General features: G+C 40.0%; 2 protein-coding genes across 2 annotated transcripts; one reads left to right on the forward strand and one right to left on the reverse strand.

The window, feature by feature from the left end:
* The first annotated feature begins 1,021 nt into the window (after nucleotides 1-1,021).
* Nucleotides 1,022-17,767, forward strand: LOC111325744 (uncharacterized). Its single transcript, XM_088745480.1, has 7 exons — nucleotides 1,022-1,333; nucleotides 1,427-1,513; nucleotides 2,233-2,324; nucleotides 2,512-2,604; nucleotides 5,366-5,455; nucleotides 5,964-6,035; nucleotides 9,531-17,767. Exon 7 carries the CDS (start codon nucleotides 9,545-9,547, stop codon nucleotides 16,046-16,048), a length of 6,504 nt encoding a protein of 2,167 aa, XP_088601606.1. The 5' UTR covers nucleotides 1,022-1,333; nucleotides 1,427-1,513; nucleotides 2,233-2,324; nucleotides 2,512-2,604; nucleotides 5,366-5,455; nucleotides 5,964-6,035; nucleotides 9,531-9,544; the 3' UTR covers nucleotides 16,049-17,767.
* A 4,885-nt stretch (nucleotides 17,768-22,652) lies between these two features.
* Nucleotides 22,653-23,504, reverse strand: LOC148716971 (uncharacterized). Its single transcript, XM_088744653.1, has one exon. The coding sequence runs from the start codon at nucleotides 23,502-23,504 to the stop codon at nucleotides 22,653-22,655; it is 852 nt and encodes a 283-aa protein (XP_088600779.1).
* Nucleotides 23,505-23,974: the final 470 nt, after the last annotated feature.

Here is a 23,974-nt window from a genome sequence, read left to right on the forward strand (position 1 = left end):
TGGATCAACTAATAGTCCCTTGGTTAATATTTTTCATACTTCTCATCGCTTTCCTGCCTGATACGGTATTGTACTGATTGTAAAGAGAAATTCTGTCTTGCAATTGGGTATTCATATGCATGAGAGTTCAAGGTTAATGCATCCAGAGTTTGAGAGGGGTGTTACGAAAACTAAGACCCCCTTTTTTGTCAGCCAGTTACGTCACTTGGCACGAGTCAGCACTCGTGCAAGACATGAACGACAAGACAGACTACCTGCCAGGAGAAACCTTCCACTCGATGCGAGACTTAGAAGTGTTCCTCGCGCAGAGCAAGAGACGCGGTTACAGATTCCACCTGTTTAAGATACAAATAACAATCGCAATAGTTTCTTTGCTCGGATCTGGGTTTGGACTCCCACACACCTTATTCAGTTTTTCATAGCAAATGAATTTGTTTGGACCATGATAGAACAATCCCTTTTTTTAGTGGTAAGACAGAAGACAACATAGTTCAGCTGTGGGAAAAAAAACCCCTCCCCAACCCTACTCCCTCATCACCATAGTAATAGCAACAGGAAGGGGGGGAGGTCAAGTAGAAAACATAATTGGGAAGAAAGGAGAAAATAGGTACTCAATGCCCTTGCATTGCTTTGCTTTGTTATCTATTTATTTCTTAGTAAAGAATCCGTATTTTAACTTTAAGACTAAGCATTGCGCAAAGTTAGTCGTTGATATTGCGTGATACGTGACAGTGAACTTGGAAGTCAGAAAAGTAGCTGTCACTTATCTATGTTTAATAACTACTTCCTTCCTTACGCAATACATGTTCAAGTTTTATTTTCTTTGCCATTTTGTGACAAAAGTTGAGTCATCAGAAAGCAATGAATAATATGATTTTCCACGCATGCGCATGGAATCGGAGTAAGTAGCTTCCCTATACTTACTTGGATGGAATTTATTGATCTTTTTTTAATATCTAAGAAGATTATCGTAAAAGTTAAAGTTCTCCTACGTTTCTTTTTTTGACAGGAATATAATGAATGCCTCATTTACTGCAACTTTATCGTATCTCCTCTGATCAAAAGTAATTATGTTGGTTCGGTGATTCAATTGCAATTAACAAAAATTTATTATCCGAGGTTTGCATTTGCTTAGCGTGAATAGGCTTCCGGCCGAGAAAACGATAGGACTGAGGACGAGAACGACTGAGAAAGTGACAAATATAGGCAGAAGATCAGCCTGAATTCGATTGGCCATTTGATGTGAGGGACCAGTGACGTTTGGTCCAAAGAAAGCAAACAGTCTGGTAGAGATGGCTTTCTTTACAGCAAGGCATGATGTCTTAAGGTCGTGGTAAGTACTGCTGTTTGAAACAAACGATAAGGTTCAATTTCTTAGTGTGATATAAAAAGGAGTAACACCTCGATCACGGTTTGTTTAATGCAGTGACTTGGTGGAAGACTTTTGCGATATCACACTACGATAAAAACTGAAAAATACAGTCAACAAACGGAGAAGACAATCACAAACGAGGTCAGTTTAAAAGTTTCAAATTTCATTTAGAACCTAAAGTATATTGTATCCGTTAATCAAATTGTGTAGTACCAGCGCGGGTAACAGTTGATTTGTTGAGAGTTACCCTCAACTAATAAAGTCAACTGCCAAATGTCGCGCTGGTGAGCCAAGCTTATGCAGAATTTTCGAGAGGGAAACTTAAGGAGGAAATAATGAAATTCATAATTTTTTTCATTCGCGACTTCGTAACATTCAAAATGAACATCGATAATCACGGAAGAATGAGTAAAGTTAAAACTCTCGGAGGAAGATATAGAAGGTGCTCAACAGTTTAGTCAGAATAATTAGGTGTTCCATGTTTTGTGAATGTATTTCGGTTTTGTACGTCAAAATTTTATAGATAAAGCCAGATGGATTTGAGTATGTAAAAACAAAATATTTTACCCTGTTTTACAGGAAACATTAGGCTTTAGTGTCCATCGCTTTAAACGGGTGGATTTTCTTTACAAAAGCGATCATAGTACAACTGAAGTTTCTTTCTTGAAACGGTAAACTATCTGTGCGTGACAATTAACTCTGAATGTCTTCGTGAACTTTTCGTTTTCTACCCAGGGTGTGATTTGTATAATCAATGACAAAATACTAGCGAAAATAAGTGAATCTATTTCGGTTTTGGGCGTTTATAAGATATGATGGATTTGAGCTTCCAAGATGAAACATTTTTCGCTTTTCCACAGGAAACGTCAGGCTTCAGTATTCATCTCTTTGGAACGGTTGGATTTTCATTTCAAGGTCGATCACAGTACAACTGGAGTTTCTTTTTGAAACGGTAAGCTATCTGTGGGTGATGATCGACACATTGTCTGCGTGAACATTTCATTTTATAGTGGGCGTGATTTGGATGACAAAAATATTAACAAAAATAGGTGAATGTATTTCGGTTCGGCACGTCAAACGTTTATAACAAATGATGGATTCGAGCTTCCAAAAATGAAAGAATTTACTTTGTTTTACAGGAAACGTCAGGCGTCAGTGTTCATCTCTTTAGAACGGTTGGATTTTTAAGACAAGATCGACCACCGTACAACTGAAGTTCCTTTTTTTAAACGGTAAGCTTGCGTGATTTACTGTCTTTTCTGTACAATCTGCTTTATAATTGCCTTCGTGAACGTTTCATTTTCCAGCTGGTCACGGTGATTTGCATGATCGAAGACAAAAAAATTAAGTGATGTAATTGATATGAAAAACGGACCGGTCTTTACCCTTGAAGGCGTTAACTCCAGAAGACTAAAACAAGCATGATAACAAACAGATAACATTAGCTTTATCCAAAGTAATAATCAATGATTGATTCTTCTTTTTGGGGGAGGGGAGAGAGGGGGAATGATCCTAAACCTAATTTACGTTGTAGGATTCGTGGGCCTGTCAGAAAACTCTCCTCAAAACTAACCACAGTCACTTCCGCTGCTTTAACGTTTGCATTTCCTTTTTTCTTTGAAACTCACAATTTGAGAGCGCTATCACCGAGCAGTCATCCGAATGATGATGAAATTTTATATGGCTGAGTTCTTCCTTGTATTCGAAAATTTATAAAACAATTGCAAGTTTGAAAAGCTTACCTCCTGTTTAATCTAGTTTTTTTCCCCACATAAGAATAATAATAATAAAAAACATTTAAACACGGATAGTTTTTCTTATTGATGTCAAGATTTTCTGATTTCTCGGAAATCGCAAAATTCTCACTTTCTAAGGGTACACGGCTAAGAACAAATAAGCCGCAATTCATGAGATTGCTGGTTTCACTGTCATGAAAGTGCATGACGTCTTCGATTAGTAGTATGGTATGGTTTATTATCCTGGTAACACCATGAATACCTCAAAGCTTATGTAGTATTTATCATTATCCAACTACACTCCGTAGAGTACAAATAACGCCATAGACGAGTACAAATATCACGCGGTATTTGTACTCTGGAGAACCGGTTAGACAGGTTTTCTCGCATCGTGCAAGAGAAGAATTGGATTGAAGTGATGAAAGAAAACAAAATGGAGGACAACTTGAATCATATTTCTGATGACGAAGAGTCGGAATGGCTGGCAAATATAGATCCAAGTTTAGTGGACGAATCGAACGAAGAAACTAATAACAGCAACACGACAACGCGCCAATTCCTTTCTGCTTCGCATACTTCTGTCACGCACTCCTTGTAAATAAATATCCGTGAAATTTTCCCGCACTGAAATAACAATTTGGCGTGTCGGATAGTAAATAACTTATTAGTCGATTTGATGTGTAGTATCGCAGAGTATTTTTACTCGTTATTGGTATTTTAACTCGCCCTACGGGTTCTTCAAAGTAGGGCACAACTCGTAAAAATAGTCAGCGACACTACACAACTAAACGTCTAATAAGATATCTTTATTTTAACATAAGAACCAAAGTGGAGATAAACTGAATTAAAATAGTACGCATGGCCTAATTGGTAAATTCAGTTTCCAGGCGGATGCTTTACCAGGTTATATTTTATGTCCTAAAAGCGATAGAACACATATTTCCGGGCTCTCTAACGTGATAAATCCACGCAGAATGTTGGGAGATCACTTTAATATATTGATAGGAACTGACCGATTATCAATTAAGATTCATTATAATTTATGCGAGATTTGCAGATGACAGCAAGGGTTGAACTCCCTAGTTTTCATGCGAAAATAGAGGATATTACTGACATGGCCGCTTGGGGGTACGAATTTTATCACGAGTGAGCGAAGCGAGAAGATAAACGAGAAGATAAAATTCGTATCTCCAAGCGGCCATGTGATCTTCTGTTTATCTTATAGATACTGATGAAATTTCCGAATAAAACACAACTGTTTTTTCATTCATTTTCGAAACAGCAAAATAGTGCAATTAAAGTGGTCACCTATCGCAAAATGCGTCACAAAAATGTTATGAAACTCAGACATAAAGTTATAAAGGAGAAATAAAGACAATAATACTTATATTTTCTGTTCCAAAAGGTCAAAATTCTAATGAAGAAGAGAAAAAGTCCTGTTAGTAACCATGGCGACACCAATATCCTCACACCTAAAAGATAAAAATAGTACCGTCACTGCGCGCAATGAAGATATGATTTTTTAGTAAAAGGAAAAATCCTGGTATTTAATCAGTGTCTATATAATAATCATAAAAAATTCAAAATGAAAATCGAATATCACGGAGGTTTGAATAAAATTCTATCTCTGGAAGAAAGATATGGAGAACTATACAGCAGTTTACTGAGAATAACTAAGTGTTCCAAGCAAAGTAAATGAATTTCGGTATCGTACGTCACACCTTGTGTATATTATAATTTGGATATATCAACAAAGTTGAAATGGTAAATTGGCCACCGTAATGATTACAAAGGCTGACGTTTCGAGCGTTAGCCCTTCGTCGGAGCGAATAGAGGAATTGTGGGTTGTGTGTGCTTTTAAAGGCAGAAAATGGAGCTACGTTATTGGTGGGAGCATGGCAACGAGAAAAACAAATAATAATAATAATAACGGTTTATTCACAGTATATCCACATAAAAAGGTGTGGCTCTTCATCTGTGAAGGCCTAGGATACTAAGATTTAATATTAAAACTAATTTATAATGACTAACTAATTTGTAATAGAACCTATTAAATTAATTAGTGGAATGAAAAGCGTTCGTTGATCCCTGTGGGATTTAGACGGCCGGTTTGAAAGATGAGCTTTTGTTCAAGATTTTTACGGCTTTCCGTGCCACCTAAGTGCAAGGAAAGACCGCTAGGAAAGACTTGTGTATATTAAATCATTAATGACGGATTTCAGCATGCAAAATTGATACATTTTACTCTGTTTTACAGGGAACGTCAGTCTTTAGAGTTCCTCTATTTAGAACGGCTGGATCTTCACAAGATTGATCACGGCACAACTGAAGCTATTATCTTTACATGGTAAGTTATCTGTGCGTGATAATCCGGCTCGTTGTCTTCGTGAAATTTTCATTTTCTAGCGGATGTGATTTGCCTGATCGAAAACAAAAATACTAACTGATATAATAGATTAGAAAAAGTGGGCGGAGCCCATTTGTAATTTGCTCTAAAATAACCCACATCACTGGTCTTTACACTTAAAGGCGTTAACTTAAGATGACTAAAATATCGCACCAAGGTAGGGAACCATATGGTAAAATCTCTGCCCGAAATGTGGGGGCATTTGTAACTCACAAGTGGGAAACCTCAGACGTAAAAAACGACTTGGGCTGCTCGTCAATTATCTCAGTGCTTCACAATAGCATCAATCACTCGTTATATGCATTTACTGGGTTTTGTTTTGTTTTGTTTTGTTTTTTCAATGACGTGACAAAACAACCACCAATATTGAGGACACATCCCAAACTCTCGTTCCATCTGTAGGGATTATCATTTGCCCATTATCAATAGATTTTTTCCGTTCTTGCAGGTAAATGCATCATCCAAGTACTAACTTTGCTTTCAACAAAGTGAACGCTGAATGTTTTCGACTTTTTAAATGGTAAGTTAATTGTTTAAGATTACTTGTAGATCTTGTGTTTTTTAAGTGGCAATCCTAACTGAACTAGAGGGAAAAAGTCTACAATACTGTAGTCTAAAACGGCCATTTTAGCGCTGACATGTTGCGTCTACAAGCCACTGAAAGACAACAAACAGCACTTAGAGCTCACCACAAACAGTCCTTCCTGCTACTTTTCGTTCTTCTCTTAACTCCTTCTGATTCATTCGTGGAAGTACCATCTTATTTTGAAATACTTTTACATGTACTGTGAACAAGGACAGTTGTTTTTTACCAAGTCTGAACGATCACCACATTTGAGCACGCATATTATATCACTGCCATTTATTCCCAGCTCACACAAAATTACCGCCTTCTCTAATCTCTTCGAAGAATGCCTAAAACTCTAAGTTCGAACTGTTTCTTTTACGTTAAACGGTTAAAAAAAGCTTATCTTTGATGGTTTAACCTACTGAGACCCTTCTGAAACTCTTGTACCACCCCGATTCTTCAGAACTTAATTTTTCCATTTCTTTTGGACTTTTCTCGAGGGTTCGACCAGTTGCACTGTTTTCCTACTAGAAGTTTATATTCAAATTCGCTACCCTGCAGGCAACCACAATTGGGGTGCGTCAACACGAGCCGTGTGCGATGCCTTCATCAACAAAATGGACAGGAATGATACAACAAGCCGAATAAAAACTCGGAAATGTGAAACATATAGCAAGAAAAACCACCCTACAAAACAATCTAAATTATGTTCGTATGACAATGATTCCGTAAACGAGCTAAAACTTAATTTCAAATAGCAGCATGCAAAAGCTACGTCTAAGAGAAACTGATTACCCCCAGTCGTAAGACGCAAATGAATCTAAATGACATCAACTCTATTACGTATAGCCCAACGCTAATGAATCAATTTTAACAACATACTATGTAACACCCCAAATAAAGGGCTACATAACCCGTGATAAATACATTGCACAGATAATTAATAGTTATAGTAGCGGAGCATTGTTTTCACTCCATAACCATAACCATTACATGACGTAAAATTCAAGGTAAATTGCGCGGGAAAATACAGTTTAAGATATGTCCAGAGTACAAACGACTGCAATATTTTACCTTCCTTAAAGGCCATTCTCGCTTACAATAGAGATTTCTAAGATAGGTTTCCAGGTCTCAAAGGTTTTTTCAGCACTCTTATCTTTAACGTTTCCTTCGATAATGAATAAATCCCCTTGAGCGTTTTCTTCGTTCTTATTCCTTCTCCTTAGCTTGGCTTTTTTTTAGTTTTTATTTCCTGGAATTTTGGTTTTCTGACATTCCTTAGAATGGCGCGCCAGAATTCAATACCGTAAAATTCCGGTTATAAGTCCTAGGCTTACACAACTTCGTAAGGGGTTTTGAATGGGCTTATAAACTGAATAAAAAAAAAAATTACCAAATGAGCCACAGCAGTGTCGATGGAAATACGTTCTTAATCGACTAATTTTTATTTAAACTTTTAAGCCTCGTTACAAATCCAATGTATTTCAATTTTTAGGAATAAGATCAAAACTTACCAACGTGAACGTGACCGGTACGCAACAAACCGGAAGCTCAGAGTTCATCTTCGTTGTCATTGTTAAAAATTTTAATGTCTGGTTCACGGCGGCGAGGCTTCCTGCACTTAAAGGATCCCTTCCAACCACAATACATTGCGCGCGCGATATGTGAAATCCGCCATTTTCTCTGCCATCCGGTATTGGACAAGTCGTGAAGTGGAAAGAAATCCTCGTTCATCCGAGTACATTTGCCTCACTGAGGTCTTGAATTTCCTCAATCGCGTTCCAAATTTATTGTTCTTTCTATTTGACTAGTTATTTCTTAATTATTTTTTCTGTTTGGGCGCGCAGGGTATTGTGGTTGGAAGGGATCCTTTAATTCTCTAAGTTCATTGGACGTCATCTTAGTTTAAGAAAACAAGGGGAACTATATGGGGGCTAATATTCGGGGAGGCGTAAAACTGTATGAATATTTTTGCTTCCAAGTAGATGGGCCTGTAACCAGTGGGGCTTATAAGCGAAGGGGCTCATAACCGCGGAATTTTACGGTATTCTTTTTCATGCATCTCTTGGCCGATGATGTGTTACTCCTCCCAAGGAACTCGTTTGTGCTCGAAGAATCTTAGATGGAACTTAGTTCTGTCTTTTATGCAAGGTTTTCCACATTTTTTGTACCTCTTAAACCTTCCTCGTAAGCAAAGTAGTCCAATCGAGTTTGTCAACAAACATCAAGTGATTTGAAATATCTGATGACCAGGAGGCGGAAACTAAACAAGAGCTGTTGATATACGTTAAGTGTACCGACTAATAGAGGGGTAAACCATTTTTCATAAAAATTAAAGTTCGCTGTTTTTATCTAAGCTGAGATATTACGGGAAATGGAATACATGCACAAAAACGTTACCAATCGACATTACGTCGCCGCATAAAAGATGAGATCAAATTGCCTATGTTGTTGTCTAATTTGACCATGTTCACTAAAATTAGTCAATCAGCAAACAGTTGGTGAGAAATTGAAGTAATCACATTTTCAGTACATCATTCCCTATTGCAGATATTCAATTTTATAAGCTATGAAGTTCTGGATATTAAAATACTGTTTAAGTTTGACTTATGCTAAAACTTCGTACGCAAACGGAGGACACACGAACGCAGATCAAACTTCCGTGGCTTGAACATGATACCAGAAATCATACCCAGATCCCTGAAATAGTTTCAAACCAATGGCGCCTCGTGTAGCCATCAGAAACTATAGCTGATCAGAGTTAATAGAGGGAACTCTATTAACTATGACCTGATTGACCTTTAAGAAAGGGTTTCCAGGAGGTTAACCACTGGCCGTAAATTGGCCAAAAATGTTAACCGATAGTCGTAAAAAAAGTTAACCGTAAAAAAAAAACGAACAAAGAAACACATTTCTGGAGACAACTTTGGAATGATATTTAACAACTATTCCACGAGCGCGCGTTGGATATGAGATGATAGATGGCTAACAAGGCACGTAGCGCCGATCTGGCTATAATCATCTCATATTCAACAAGCGCGAGTGGAATAATTGTTTTAATAAAAAAAACGCCCCCAAGATATTAGACAAATCTTCTCGACTTTATTTTGTAAGAAGAAACCGGATGTTACAATGTACAGATATTAGATTATGGTCTACTGGCTCATATACCATAATGGCTAAGCTAATAAAAGTCTTGAATTGCATTATCCAATGATCAAGTTTTTAATGATAACAGTTAGCCGTCAAATGACCAAAAAGTTAACGGTTAGCCGTAAAAGCCATCACTCCATGGAGACCATTATAGGAGCTTCGGTAAGGCAGATCATATACTGGGTTTGCGTGCTCAAATTGTTCAGACAACGAAACCAAGGTTTCTCTTAAATCTTCTAAATAATTCGCCTCTGATGTGTAAAAATTAACTTCAATTCTTTTCTCAACTAACAGCGAAGAGAGCTGTGATGGACAACACGGGAGAAGATTTTACCACGTTAGCTATCAACATAGGTCTGGCTGTCGCCACTTTCCTTCTCAACTCTGGTTTCGATAGAAGAGCCATCCTATTGGGCGAAGAATGCTCAGTTCTACTGAACAATGGAAATTTAAGCAATAAAAGTCCAGTTTCGAAACTACTTCACCAAAGCATTTTAGATTTAAAGAGAAAGGTAGCGTCCAAACTATTACTCTTGTGTCAGGACTCTGCTAACAACTTCCATAAAGGTTACCTGAATTTAATTCTTGCTAGAATACTTCGAGTTCAAAATAATCTTGTGGAGGCAAAAAAATTTTATGAGGAGGCAGAAAACATCATGAAAGCGTCTGGTAATGCAAAAGAAGAAGCAGAATGCTACAGCGAACTGGGAACATTATTCGACTCGCTTAGTCAATACGACAAGGCCCAAAAGTATCAGGAAAAAGCACTCGGTATCAATATAGCGATTGGCGACCAAAATGGAGAAGCAATAAGCTACGAAAACTTAGGAACATTGTCCTTATCCCTTGGTCAATATGACAAAGCCCGAGAGTATCTGGAGAAAGCACTCGCTATCAAAAAAGATGCTGGCGATAGAGATGGAGAAGCAACAAACTATGGAAACTTAGGAACATTGTTCCGATCGCTTGGTCAATATGACAAGACCCAAGAGTATTTGGAGAAAGCACTCGCTATCAAAAAAGAGGTTGGCGACAGAGATGGAGAAGCAGCAATTTACGGAAACATCGGAACGTTGTTCGTCTCAATTGGTCAATATGACAAGGCCCGAAAGCATTTGGAGAAATCACTAGCTATCAAAAAAGATGTTGGCGACAGAGATGGAGAAGCAACAAACTACGGAAACTTAGGAACATTGTTCCAATCGCTCGGTCAATATGACAAGGCCCGAGAGTATTTGGAGAAAGCACTCGCTATCAAAAAAGATGTTGGCGATAGAGATGGAGAAGCAACAAGCTACGGAAACTTAGGAACATTGTTCCGATCGCTTGGTCAATATGACAAGGCCCGAGAGTATCTGGAGAAAGCACTCGCTATCAAAAAAGAGGTTGGCGACAGAGATGGAGAAGCAGCAATTTACGGAAACATCGGAACGTTGCTCGTCTCGCTTGGTCAATATGACAAGGCCCGAGAGCATTTGGAGAAATCACTAGCTATCAAAAAAGATGTTGGCGACAGAGATGGAGAAGCAACAAACTACGGAAACTTAGGAACATTGTTCCAATCGCTTGGTCAATATGACAAGGCCCGAGAGTATTTGGAGAAAGCACTCGCTATCAAAAAAGAGGTTGGCAACAGAGATGGAGAAGCAACAATCTTTAGAAACTTAGGAAGATTATCCTTATCGCTTGGTCAATATGACAAGGCCCGAGAGTATTTGGAGAAAGCACTCGCTATCAAAAAAGATGTTGGCGACAGAGATGGAGAAGCAACAGTCTACGGAAACTTAGGAACATTTTTCCAATCGCTCGGTCAATATGAGAGCGCTCGAGAGTATTTGGAGAAAGCGCTCGCTATCAAAAAAGATGTTGGCGACAGAGATGGAGAAGCAACAATCTACGGAAGCTTAGGAACATTGTTCCGATCGCTTGGTCAGTATGACAAGGCCCGAGAGTATTTGGAGAAAGCGCTCGCTATCAAAAGAGATGTTGGCGACAGAGATGGAGAGGCAACAATCTATGGAAACTTAGGAACATTGTTCCGATCGCTTGGTCAATATGACAAGGCCCGAGAGTATCTGGAGAAAGCACTCGCTATCAAAAAAGAGGTTGACGACAGAGATGGAGAAGCAGCAATTTACGGAAACATCGGAACGTTGTTCGTCTCAATTGGTCAATATGACAAGGCCCGAGAGCATTTGGAGAAATCACTAGCTATCAAAAAAGATGTTGGCGACAGAGATGGAGAAGCAACAAACTACGGAAACTTAGGAACATTGTTCCAATCCATTGGTCAATATGACAAGGCTCGAGAGTATTTGGAGAAAGCACTCGCTATCAAAAAAGATGTTGGCGACAGAGATGGAGAAGCAACAATCTTTAGCAACTTAGGAAGATTATCCTTATCGCTTGGTCAATATGACAAGGCCCGAGAGTATTTGGAGAAAGCGCTCGCTATCAAAAAAGATGTTGGCGACAGAGATGGAGAAGCAACAGTCTACGGAAACTTAGGAACATTTTTCCAATCGCTCGGTCAGTATGAGAGCGCTCGAGAGTATTTGGAGAAAGCACTCGCTATCAAAAAAGATGTTGGCGACAGAGATGGAGAAGCAACAATCTACGGAAGCTTAGGAACATTGTTCCGATCGATTGGTCAATATGACAAGGCCCGAGAGTATCTAGAGAAAGCACTCGCTATCAAAAAAGAGGTTGGCGACAGAGATGGAGAAGCAGCAATTTACGGAAACATCGGAACGTTGTTCGTCTCAATTGGTCAATATGACAAGGCCCGAAAGCATTTGGAGAAATCACTAGCTATCAAAAAAGATGTTGGCGACAGAGATGGAGAAGCAACAAACTACGAAAACTTAGGAACATTGTTCCAATCGCTCGGTCAATATGACAAGGCCCGAGAGTATTTGGAGAAAGCACTCGCTATCAAAAAAGATGTTGGCGATAGAGATGGAGAAGCAACAAGCTACGGAAACTTAGGAACATTGTTCCGATCGCTTGGTCAATATGACAAGGCCCGAGAGTATCTGGAGAAAGCACTCGCTATCAAAAAAGAGGTTGGCGACAGAGATGGAGAAGCAGCAATTTACGGAAACATCGGAACGTTGCTCGTCTCGCTTGGTCAATATGACAAGGCCCGAGAGCATTTGGAGAAATCACTAGCTATCAAAAAAGATGTTGGCGACAGAGATGGAGAAGCAACAAACTACGGAAACTTAGGAACATTGTTCCAATCGCTTGGTCAATATGACAAGGCCCGAGAGTATTTGGAGAAAGCACTCGCTATCAAAAAAGAGGTTGGCAACAGAGATGGAGAAGCAACAATCTTTAGAAACTTAGGAAGATTATCCTTATCGCTTGGTCAATATGACAAGGCCCGAGAGTATTTGGAGAAAGCACTCGCTATCAAAAAAGATGTTGGCGACAGAGATGGAGAAGCAACAGTCTACGGAAACTTAGGAACATTTTTCCAATCGCTCGGTCAATATGAGAGCGCTCGAGAGTATTTGGAGAAAGCGCTCGCTATCAAAAAAGATGTTGGCGACAGAGATGGAGAAGCAACAATCTACGGAAGCTTAGGAACATTGTTCCGATCGCTTGGTCAGTATGACAAGGCCCGAGAGTATTTGGAGAAAGCGCTCGCTATCAAAAGAGATGTTGGCGACAGAGATGGAGAGGCAACAATCTATGGAAACTTAGGAACATTGTTCCGATCGCTTGGTCAATATGACAAGGCCCGAGAGTATCTGGAGAAAGCACTCGCTATCAAAAAAGAGGTTGACGACAGAGATGGAGAAGCAGCAATTTACGGAAACATCGGAACGTTGTTCGTCTCAATTGGTCAATATGACAAGGCCCGAGAGCATTTGGAGAAATCACTAGCTATCAAAAAAGATGTTGGCGACAGAGATGGAGAAGCAACAAACTACGGAAACTTAGGAACATTGTTCCAATCCATTGGTCAATATGACAAGGCTCGAGAGTATTTGGAGAAAGCACTCGCTATCAAAAAAGATGTTGGCGACAGAGATGGAGAAGCAACAATCTACGGAAGCTTAGGAACATTGTTCCGATCGCTTGGTCAATATGACAAGGCCCGAGAGTATTTGGAGAAAGCGCTCGCTATCAAAAGAGATGTTGGCGACAGAGATGGAGAGGCAACAATCTATGGAAACTTAGGAACATTGTTCCGATCGCTTGGTCAATATGACAAGGCCCGAGAGTATCTGGAGAAAGCACTCGCTATCAAAAAAGAGGTTGGCGACAGAGATGGAGAAGCAGCAATTTACGGAAACATCGGAACGTTGCTCGTCTCAATTGGTCAATATGACAAGGCCCGAGAGCATTTGGAGAAATCACTAGCTATCAAAAAAGATGTTGGCGACAGAGATGGAGAAGCAACAAACTACGGAAACTTAGGAACATTGTTCCAATCGTTTGGTCAATATGACAAGGCTCGAGAGTATATGGAGAAAGCACTCGCTATCAAAAAAGATGTTGGCGACAGAGATGGAGAAGCAACAATCTTTAGCAACTTAGGAAGATTATCCTTATCGCTTGGTCAATATGACAAGGCCCGAGAGTATTTGGAGAAAGCGCTCGCTATCAAAAAAGATGTTGGCGACAGAGATGGAGAAGCAACAGTCTACGGAAACTTAGGAACATTTTTCCAATCGCTCGGTCAATATGAGAGCGCTCGAGAGTATTTGGAGAAAGCACTCGCTATCAAAAAAGATGTTGGCGACAGAAATGGAGAAGCAACAATCTACGGAAGCTTAGGAACATTGTTCCGATCGCTTGGTCAATATGACAAGGCCCGAGAGTATCTAGAGAAAGCACTCGCTATCAAAAAAAAGGTTGGCGACAGAGATGGAGAAGCAGCAATTTACGGAAACATCGGAACGTTGCTCGTCTCGCTTGGTCAATATGACAAGGCCCGAGAGCATTTGGAGAAATCACTAGCTATCAAAAAAGATATTGGCGACAGAGATGGAGAAGCAACAAACTACGGAAACTTAGGAACATTGTTCCAATCGCTTGGTCAATATGACAGAGCCCGAGAGTATCTAGAGAAAGCACTCGCTATCAAAAAAGAGGTTGGCGACAGAGATGGAGAAGCAGCAATTTACGGAAACATCGGAACGTTGCTCGTCTCGCTTGGTCAATATGACAAGGCCCGAGAGCATTTGGAGAAATCACTAGCTATCAAAAAAGATATTGGCGACAGAGATGGAGAAGCAACAAACTACGGAAGCTTAGGAACATTGTTCCAATCGCTTGGTCAATATGACAGAGCCCGAGAGTATCTAGAGAAAGCACTCGCTATCAAAAAAGATGTTGGCGACAGAGATGGAGAAGCAGCAATTTACGGAAACATGGGAACGTTGCTCGTCTCGCTTGGTCAATATGACAAGGCCCGAGAGTATTTGGAGAAATCACTAGCTATCAAAAAAGATATTGGCGACAGAGATGGAGAAGCAACAAACTACGGAAACTTAGGAACATTGTTCCAATCGTTTGGTCAATATGACAAGGCCCGAGAGTATTTGGAGAAAGCGCTCGCTATCAAAAAAGATGTTGGCGACAGAGATGGAGAAGCAACAGTCTACGGAAACTTAGGAACATTGTCCTTATCGCTTGGTCAATATGACAAGGCCCGAGAGTATTTGGAGAAAGCGCTTGCTATCAAAGAAGAGGTTGGCGACAAAGATGGAGAGGCAACAATCTACGGAAACTTAGGAACGTTGTTCCGATCGCTTGGTCAATATGACAGAGCCCGAGAGTATCTGGAGAAAGCACTCGCTATCAAAAAAGAGGTTGGCGACAGAGATGGAGAAGCAGCAATTTACGGAAACATCGGAACGTTGTTCGTCTCGCTTGGTCAATATGACAAGGCCCGAGAGCATTTGGAGAAATCACTAGCTATCAAAAAAGATGTTGGCGACAGAGATGGAGAAGCAACAAACTACGGAAACTTAGGAACATTGTTCCAATCGCTTGGTCAATATGACAAGGCTCGAGAGTATTTGGAGAAAGCACTCGCTATCAAAAAAGATGTTGGCGACAGAGATGGAGAAGCAAGAAGCTACGGAAACTTAGGAACATTGTCCTTATCGCTTGGTCAATATGACAAGGCCCGAGAGTATTTGGAGAAAGCGCTCGCTATCAAAAAAGATGTTGGCGACAGAGATGGAGAAGCAACAAACTACGGAAACTTAGGAGCATTGTTCCAATCGCTTGGTCAATATGACAAGGCTCGAGAGTATCTGGAGAAAGCACTCGCTATCAAAAAAGATGTTGGCGACAGAGATGGAGAAGCAGCAATCTATGGAAACTTAGGAACATTGTTGCGATCGCTTGGTCAATATGACAAGGCCCGAGAATATCTGGAGAAAGCACTCGCTATCAAAAAAGATGTTGGGGACAGAGATGGAGAAGCAACAAACTACGGAAACTTAGGAACATTGTTCCAATGGCTTGGTCAATATGACAAGGCCCGAGAGTATTTGGAGAAAGCACTCGCTATCAAAAAAGAGGTTGGCGACAGAGATGGAGAAGGAGCAATTTACGGAAACATCGGAACGTTGCTCGTCTCGCTTGGTCAATATGACAAGGCCCGAGAGCATTTGGAGAAATCACTAGCTATCAAAAAAGATATTGGCGACAGAGATGGAGAAGCAACAATCTTTAGAAATTTAGGAACATTGTTCCGATTGCTTGGTCAATATGACAAGGCCCGAGAGCATTTGGAGAAAGCGCTCGCTATCGAAAAAGATGTTGCCGAGAGACAGCGAGCGTACTGACGCGTACTGACGCTCAAAAAGATCTTGGGATCTTAGTGTGCAAGGACTTGAGATGGAACTGTCATATGCAAGCAGCTGCATTTAAAGCAAATAGGATGCTTGGCAGTAGTTTAGGGCGCCTTCATGATAATTCCGTAGAGACCTGGGTCTGAGTAGCTCGGCTGAGTGGTTAATTTATTCATATTAGGGTAAGGGTTAGGGTTAAGGTTAAATTTTACGTAGGTGTACGAGTGTTTATTAGGGTTAGGGTTTAAAAAAAATAACGGTTTTCTCAAAAACAATGGGAACAAAATAATCCAAGATGGTGACAGGATTAACTCCAGCATTTGCATATGGTTTATTTAGTCACACAGCGCGGTATTTGTAAATAGGTAACGTAAGCTAGAAAAGCTGTCATCATGTCTTTGTAGAATTGATGGAAAGTAGAATGTTCTCCCACGTTGGAATTATAGGTTTCAATTTCGTCAATGTATCTTGTCACTTGTCTGCGTATTTCACAAAGATCTTGCGTAGTAGCTTTTTCTTTGACAAGGAAGTAGATATTTCTCCCAGGTTGTAATCATAGGTTTATGGCAACTTCCGCGCGGTCTGGGTCCGAGTGGGTTCTAATTAAATATTCATACGGCGTAGGTGCGCGAGGGGGGTTTTAGGGTTTATTTATGCTGCGTAGGTGCACGAGGGGTTTAGGGTTGTTGGGGTTAGGGTTATTGGGGTTTAGTTTTAGGGTTGTTGGGGAGGCTAGGGTTAGATTTCACGTAGGTTCGTGAGTAGGGTTTCTTTTCGCATCTCATTTTAAAAAATAACGGTACACAAAAGTACAACGGGAACAAAAGAATCTAAGATCGCGGAGGGATTAACTCCAACACACTGTTTTCCCATACGTAAAGTTTATTGTCACACAACACAAGGAAAAGAGAATGGAGCCAATACTACGCGTTTGGGTATCGCGGGTTAGACATACTAATCTAACCGACTACAACTGTGAGTAGAAGTTGTATTTATAAGAGTCCCAAAAGGTTTTTACACGCATATGGTACCGGTTATTCAGGACGCATGACTTTTACGTCTAAATAATGAATGTCGTTTAACACGCAACTTTGGTAAACAAGAATAGACACGCAAGATTTTTGCATATCTCACAAAAAACGGTTATCGCACCAAATTGAGAAACACATGAGAAAGTCTGGAGGAGGTGGAATCTTACGAGCATTATAACGCACTGCTCAATCTGTAAGAGATTTACGATCGTAAGACAGGGATTGACAAGCTGTCAAAGTGTTCGGATAGACCTTGTCGCTATAAACTCTTGGTCAGTATTATAATGTCTGACTTTTACGATTTCTCCGGTGATTGCGGTCAATGCGAAATGATGTGTGCTAAAAGCAGAAGAAACAAAGAGAGAAGCGTTTTGGCAGGAAAATTTAAAAATAATAAGAGCACTCGAAAAACCAAAATGGATAGACGAAATATGAGTGTTTCTTATGAATGATACATAGTATCACGCAACTACCCATACCGGTTCTACGACAATAGAGTATCCACACTTGAAAATTAGAAGGAAATGTATGAGAGATGTAGGAAAGAACACAAAATAAAAGCGTTGAATAAATCTTGGTTTAGGGTTAAATTGCGTAGGTTATAGGAGCGTGTTTTTTCATAATTTGAAAAAATAAAGGTCATCTAAGATGGTGTAAAAACAATAAAAATAATGAAACCTAAGATGGTGTTTAGTCCTCCCTTACGGAAAATGATTTCAAGATAAAATGAATATTCAAAAAGCGTTCATTTTAGAATAAAAGGAAAAAAAATTGTCGTGACCAGGATTCGAACCTGGGTTATTGCGGTCACTCACTCGACCACACCCCTAACTCTCACCCTAAGCCCGATTCCCTAACCCACTTATTCCCTTATTAAAATCAAAATCAAAATCCTTACAGTCAAACATCGAGTGAGACAAACAATGGAAACAATAAAACGCAAGATGGCGACTCATACTTCCAATGGTAAAAGTGATTTCAAGATGTCATTAGCATTGGTATCGTGTAAAAAAAAAATCGAGAATAAAAGAGGTTTGTTTCCCCCTAAACCCTATGATGGGATGTGAATAATTCGTCCTACTCCAATAAAATGAAAATAGTTCGGATGGTGATCACTCAGTTCATGAGTATTCAAAATTCTCTGAAAATGAACAATGGTCCGTTCGAAGTATAAACATGCGATGGCTGTTTTCTCAATAAAAATGTTTACTTTAGTTCATTTCTTAATTAAAAATAAACTGTAACGCGTGAGTGTGATCACTAGCAGTGACGAAAGTGTTTTAAATTCTATACAAAATTCCGCAAGTGAGGAAAATAACAACGCTATATATCCGCGCAATTCAATGACAGTGATTCGAAGAGAAATAATTAAATCTCCCGTTTAAAAGAATTATCAGAAAAAAATCGAACGAAAAGGGTATTCCAAAACGCAGCTCCATGCTCATGAACATTCCCATTTCTCGGGAAAAATGTACCATAGAGCATACAAACCGGGGAAAAATACGAAATGTCAGCAGGCGTTGTAACTGTCTCATGGTTATCTGTCCATCAAATTTTAATCAAGTCATAGCATCCTTGCATTTTTTCGGATCAAAGTCAATGACCTGTCTGTCCAAATTAAATTGTTTCCGAGTTATGACGTGTGTCAATCAATGATAGACCAATGGAAATCTAGCAATGGGTGTATAAGAGTGGTTATGAGTCGGAATGGTATGATCATACATGGGACCAAAGTGATGATGAAGAAAGTTCGATTTCATCCAATCAGACAAGTGGTGTATCTCACTGAAATTCATCCCTACGTAGAAGTCGAAGAGAAGATGAATCCTTGGGTTTCACCCACGTGACTATCCGCCATCTTGGTGTCCCTCGAGCGTAAACAAACCGTATCTAACGAAGAGTTCATGTGAGAAAGAAGGGATGGTTTTATGCGTTATTGTTGGCTGTTCGAGCAAAAGTGGAAAGCACAAAGGCTAAGGATTTTTTCGTATAATAATTTAATAATTTTATTATTTCTGTAACGCAAAATTCATTATATATATGATCTAATGCGCTATACCTAAGATCATCACAAATCAAGGGGAAGAACAGGAGGAACTAGAAGTTGTTGTATTGTTCGAGGCTTGCGGCTGTTGTAGATCCTCGATTTTTTGGTCGAGCTTTTCTTTGAGCTACTTAGCCGATGAGAAATCGATGTCTTTAGCCCTCGCATACGGCACTTCATTGACCTATGTCGGCAAAATCCATGAGCATTTTACCTGAGTGCAAGTAAGCTTGGGGTGTCACGAAAACTCACACCCCGAAAACTCAGACTCCTCGAAAATTCAAGAGATAAACTCGACTCATGATCACTCCTGGTAATCCCTCGTGTATTTTGACCTTTTGGGTCTTCATCCAACTCAAGCAGCAAAAGCAAGGCCGCAAGTTGCACGTTTCGCAAAATCGTCCGATGGTTGAGTATTAAAACATTTTAGAGTGACACAAGACTTCATTTAGCTTAGATTTCCTCCATTTTTCCCGTTAATTTTGAACTTTTCATTCACAGTTAACAGGATCAAATGCGCTCGCTCCAACACCAAAGTATTAAAATGTGGCGTGACTTTGACGAGCCGAAAGGGACGTTTGTTTACCTTTTTGTACTTCGTCGCACAGATCCTTGTTGTCGCTCTGTTAAAATTCTTAAATATTTCGCGATAATAATGGATACAAACAGAGACTCGGCCCACCAGTCCCAAAACGAAGACAATTTTGCGACCCTTGGGCTAGAGTTCTTAAATGAGGCAGAAAGAGAAAAACAACGCGAAAGAAGACTCGGCATCAGCGCCGTCACGATTCGCCCCACTGAAGAATCACTCTTGATATTGTTGTTCGTCTTTCGCGTCGGATTTGTTGCATTATTCCACCGGTCATATTATAAAAAAATTGGTTCATGCTTTATGCTATGCACTATCGAATTATGGAGCACTTCGGAAGCTTGGAGAAAACTTCGAGGGACCTGAGTTTTCGGTGTCTGAGTTTTCGTGACACCCAGCGACCTTGCCATGAATTCTAGTAGTTGCCTCTAACATAAATAAAACACTCGCGATATGTGAGCATGACTCATATGCTGTGAATGCCAAACTCGTGCTCTCACGGCATACTTGCCGGCGATTACTTTGCCTACAACTGAGGTTACAAATCCCGACACCATTTGATTAAACGCCTCTAGACTCTTGAACGCCTTGAACTGCTTCTTGGTGTAGAAGCTGGTGTCAAGAACGAGGTAACTCAGCAAGTCCGACGCTTCCACAGGAGGCAAGCATTTTGGACTGAACTTCTCGGCTGGTATGCTTGCAGGGTCAACCGCAATGACCGAGATCTTTCGCAAACATCTTTCCTTCCAACTCTCTAAGCTTTCGGCATACTCAGAGAGCACTGGGATACCTTAAGATGAATGCCGGATACTTTTATCGCTTTTTTCTTCCTGGATATTCATGTAGTTGGCGAAATAATACGGCGATAAGAGAGAGGGCTTCACTATAGAAATCGACTAATTATTCATAAATTTGACACCCGAGGGACACCAACATGGCGGACACTAACTTCAGCAAAGCTTGTGACGTCACCTGAAACCCAACCATACAATCAAACCGTTCCTGGATAATCCGTTTAAACACAAAATAAAAGCGGTAAAAGAGAGGCAACATAGCAAGTACCTATATACAAGCACGTTTTACACAAAACCCCGACATCTATATGTGATAATGCGATTGGAAGAATTACAAGGAGCATAATCCAAAGACGACTTGTTTAGCTCATATGATATGGACTTGCTTTACATGTGACGAAACATGACTAAAACGTAGAAACATTGCCACGGTCGCTACGCGACCGCATTCCGGACGCGCGCGCAGGAGCAGGAAAGAGGAAGAGAAGGAAAGAGTGTACATAGAATGATATAGCATCACTGTAATAAACTGTTTTCAACTGTCACATTTGTTAATGGTAATGTCTTAACGCGAATGTATATGAGTCCCACGAACTGAGTAAAGTTGAAGAATAAAATGACTAGAACGAGTGAGTGCACGTGAATTATAAATTATATTACTTGAAGAAAGAGGAAGAAAGAGTTTAATAGTTACGACATGTTTCAATCAATGATGGACCAATGGAAATGGAGCATAGACTGTATAAAAGGGGTTTTAAGCAAGCCAAAAAAAGCATCACTAACAAAAACATGCCTAAAGCAGAGACATATGTGGCTGTCATTGCAAAGGCTATTCTAAGTTCTGACGAGCCGGTTTCATATTTAGTGAGGGATCGAGTCGACGGTCTTAACTTTAGTACAATAAAAGGGGGTATGTTCCCTAATCAAATTTGTGACTTTATTGAAGCAAACTTCCCGCAATTCGTGAGAGAGAAAGAGAGAAGAGAGATTGATTGGAGACATAACGTGAGCTGTACTCTTTCGCGTATGAGGTGTTTTGATAATGGAGAATATGGAAAGACCGTGATTCGTGCAGATCACCTATGGAAGTTTATTAAAGATAACAAGTAAGTCTGAGCGTTTAAGAAAATTATCGTGGAAATATAAAATATATTAAAATGTATGATTTCCCTGTCATGTAGAGTCTTCGAAAAGAAGAGAAAGCAGCGAGCAAAGAGAACTCGTCCTTATAAGCTAAAAGAGAAAATCCCAGCACCCTCCTTTACTACCAGAAATGACTGTAGACGACATGTCAGCAAAGACAGGTCCATTGAACACACTGGTAGAATCGAACACAGAGTTGTCGCAGGTAACACCCAGAGAGTTTGATATGATAGAAGTTTCTAATAACGGACTAGCAGATGATGTACATTTCTTAACTTAGTATGGTCATAAATAAAGATCGACAAAAAATTGTTTACAATATGATTTTATTTTGTCTTTGTTTCGCGTAAACATACACGCATACTATGCCCCTACTACAGTGGTTACACAGTGTTCATTTCCTCCTATGTTTCATCATCATCATCATCACTTTCATCCAATAACGGTTTGTTGATCAGACGATTCAATAGGAATTTTCTCCTGTCCACGGCAGCCTCTGATGCCTCTTCCCAATCCATACCGTCTTCATTCATCAAGCGTCGAGCGTATGCATGACTTGCCTATGTATTTTATCTTGTTTAATACGGTTATACCACTTTAGACGATGCAAGTATAACCCTCTTAACTTACGCCTAGCTAAAGGTAAGAGCGAAATTTCATTCTCGGATGTCCCCTCTTTTTCCTGTTCTTCTTCTTGTTCAGCCAAAGTTGTTTTCATATCATCTTGCACTTCCTGTTTCAATTCTGACCACGGATTCACACTGACATTGTCATCATCATCATCGTCACCGTCATCCTTGTCTTCATCTTCACCTTCATCGTCATTGTCTTCATCATCTGAGTTTTCAGGCTCTTCATCTTCTTCTAGTGGTTCGCCAAAGACATCTAGATCCTGAGAATTATCAGTCATGGTCACACACACGCACTATAAGTTTTCTCGATGTGTACTTGCTGGTGGTTGTTCCTAAATGATTTCTGACCAATGTGTAGGGCTGTTTTAAAGTTTCACCTTTCTAGGATACAATCGCATACATCCTTCATGTGTCAAAAGATGACTGAATACGCGGTGAGCATCCTTACTAGCAGGATGTAAATCCACGGTCATATACCCATCGAGTCGTTGAGTTGCCTCAGAATACACTTGCATAATATCTTGCCATTCCATGGGAAAGGCTTGTAACAATAAATGTTTGAAACCCAATTGATCGCATGGGTTTTTGAAAGCAACCACGTAATGAGCATTCCTTGAAATACTTTTTGCATATTTGCCATGTGGAAACATATCTTGACAAAGATAGATAACAGTAATGTTACGATGATGAGAATGTTTGGAGGAAAGGTCCAACACTTCTTTATCGTCTCCTCCTTCTGTCATACGATCATCCATGACCAGTAATCCACCATCTTTAGGGAACCATTGCTTTAACTGTTCTTCATCGGGTAGGTTATCGTAAAATTTTATGTTAAAATTACCATGTTGATGCATCTCACGGTATCCATCTTGCCAAGCACCGTAACAGTAGTGAATGACGGCAGAGGGTGACGCAAACAATTCATCCAAATGTTGTAGCAGTAATGATTTGGTGAAGCAAGTTTTACCGCATCCCGAAGGTCCCACGATGAATATGCTACTGGGTGATTTGAATTTGAATCCCTCACACCGCCTTTGTGATAGATCGAACGACCGAGTCGGGTCTGTAGTCACGGGTGGAATGGAATGGGTATTCACAGTGGAAGGGAACCATTGATTTGGATTAACCCTTGAGTTCACGCATGAATTTTTCTCGTGACGCTCTTTGTTATCCGAACGCGTGAATGCTCTATTGCAGTAGCGGCAAAGGTGTGGCATTATCCGATCAGAAGTTTATCAAGGTAACACGACTCCCATTTCGTGTCACAGCGATACTAATGAAAAAATTTAAGATTCTCTGCTTTTTATGTATTATTGTCTCACCCCTTTCCCTAACCTATCACCGTCTCATACACCACTAACACCCTTTTCACCCGTGTGTAAGATATCTTTGTTCTCGCTGGATTTTAAGAATGTGTTTAACCTGGCACAGAGTTGATCGTATTTTTTCTGTAATTCAACCAATTCAGTTTTCACCCGTGTGTGGTGAGATATCTTGGGTGTCTTTTCTTTCCTGTCTTCCAGTCCTTGTCGCTCACTTTGTCGATGCCGTAGCAAGGATTGATAATGTTCTTTGTGTGCGGCAAGATTCTTTTCAATCTCTTGAATCGCTTGATCTAAGACCGTACATTCTACTTGATGGTATGCTTCATTGACACGTTTCTGAGCCTCAGGACTTTGCATCTTAG

Source organism: Stylophora pistillata, chromosome 14, assembly GCF_964205215.1.
Source record: "Stylophora pistillata chromosome 14, jaStyPist1.2, whole genome shotgun sequence".
Classification (NCBI taxonomy): domain Eukaryota; kingdom Metazoa; phylum Cnidaria; class Anthozoa; order Scleractinia; family Pocilloporidae; genus Stylophora; species Stylophora pistillata.

Coding starts and splice junctions, on each gene's coding strand:
- LOC111325744 (XM_088745480.1), top strand. CDS start 9,545: ATGGACAACACGGGAGAAGATTTTACCACGTTAGCTATCAACATAGGT.
- LOC148716971 (XM_088744653.1), bottom strand. CDS start 23,504: ATGCCACACCTTTGCCGCTACTGCAATAGAGCATTCACGCGTTCGGAT.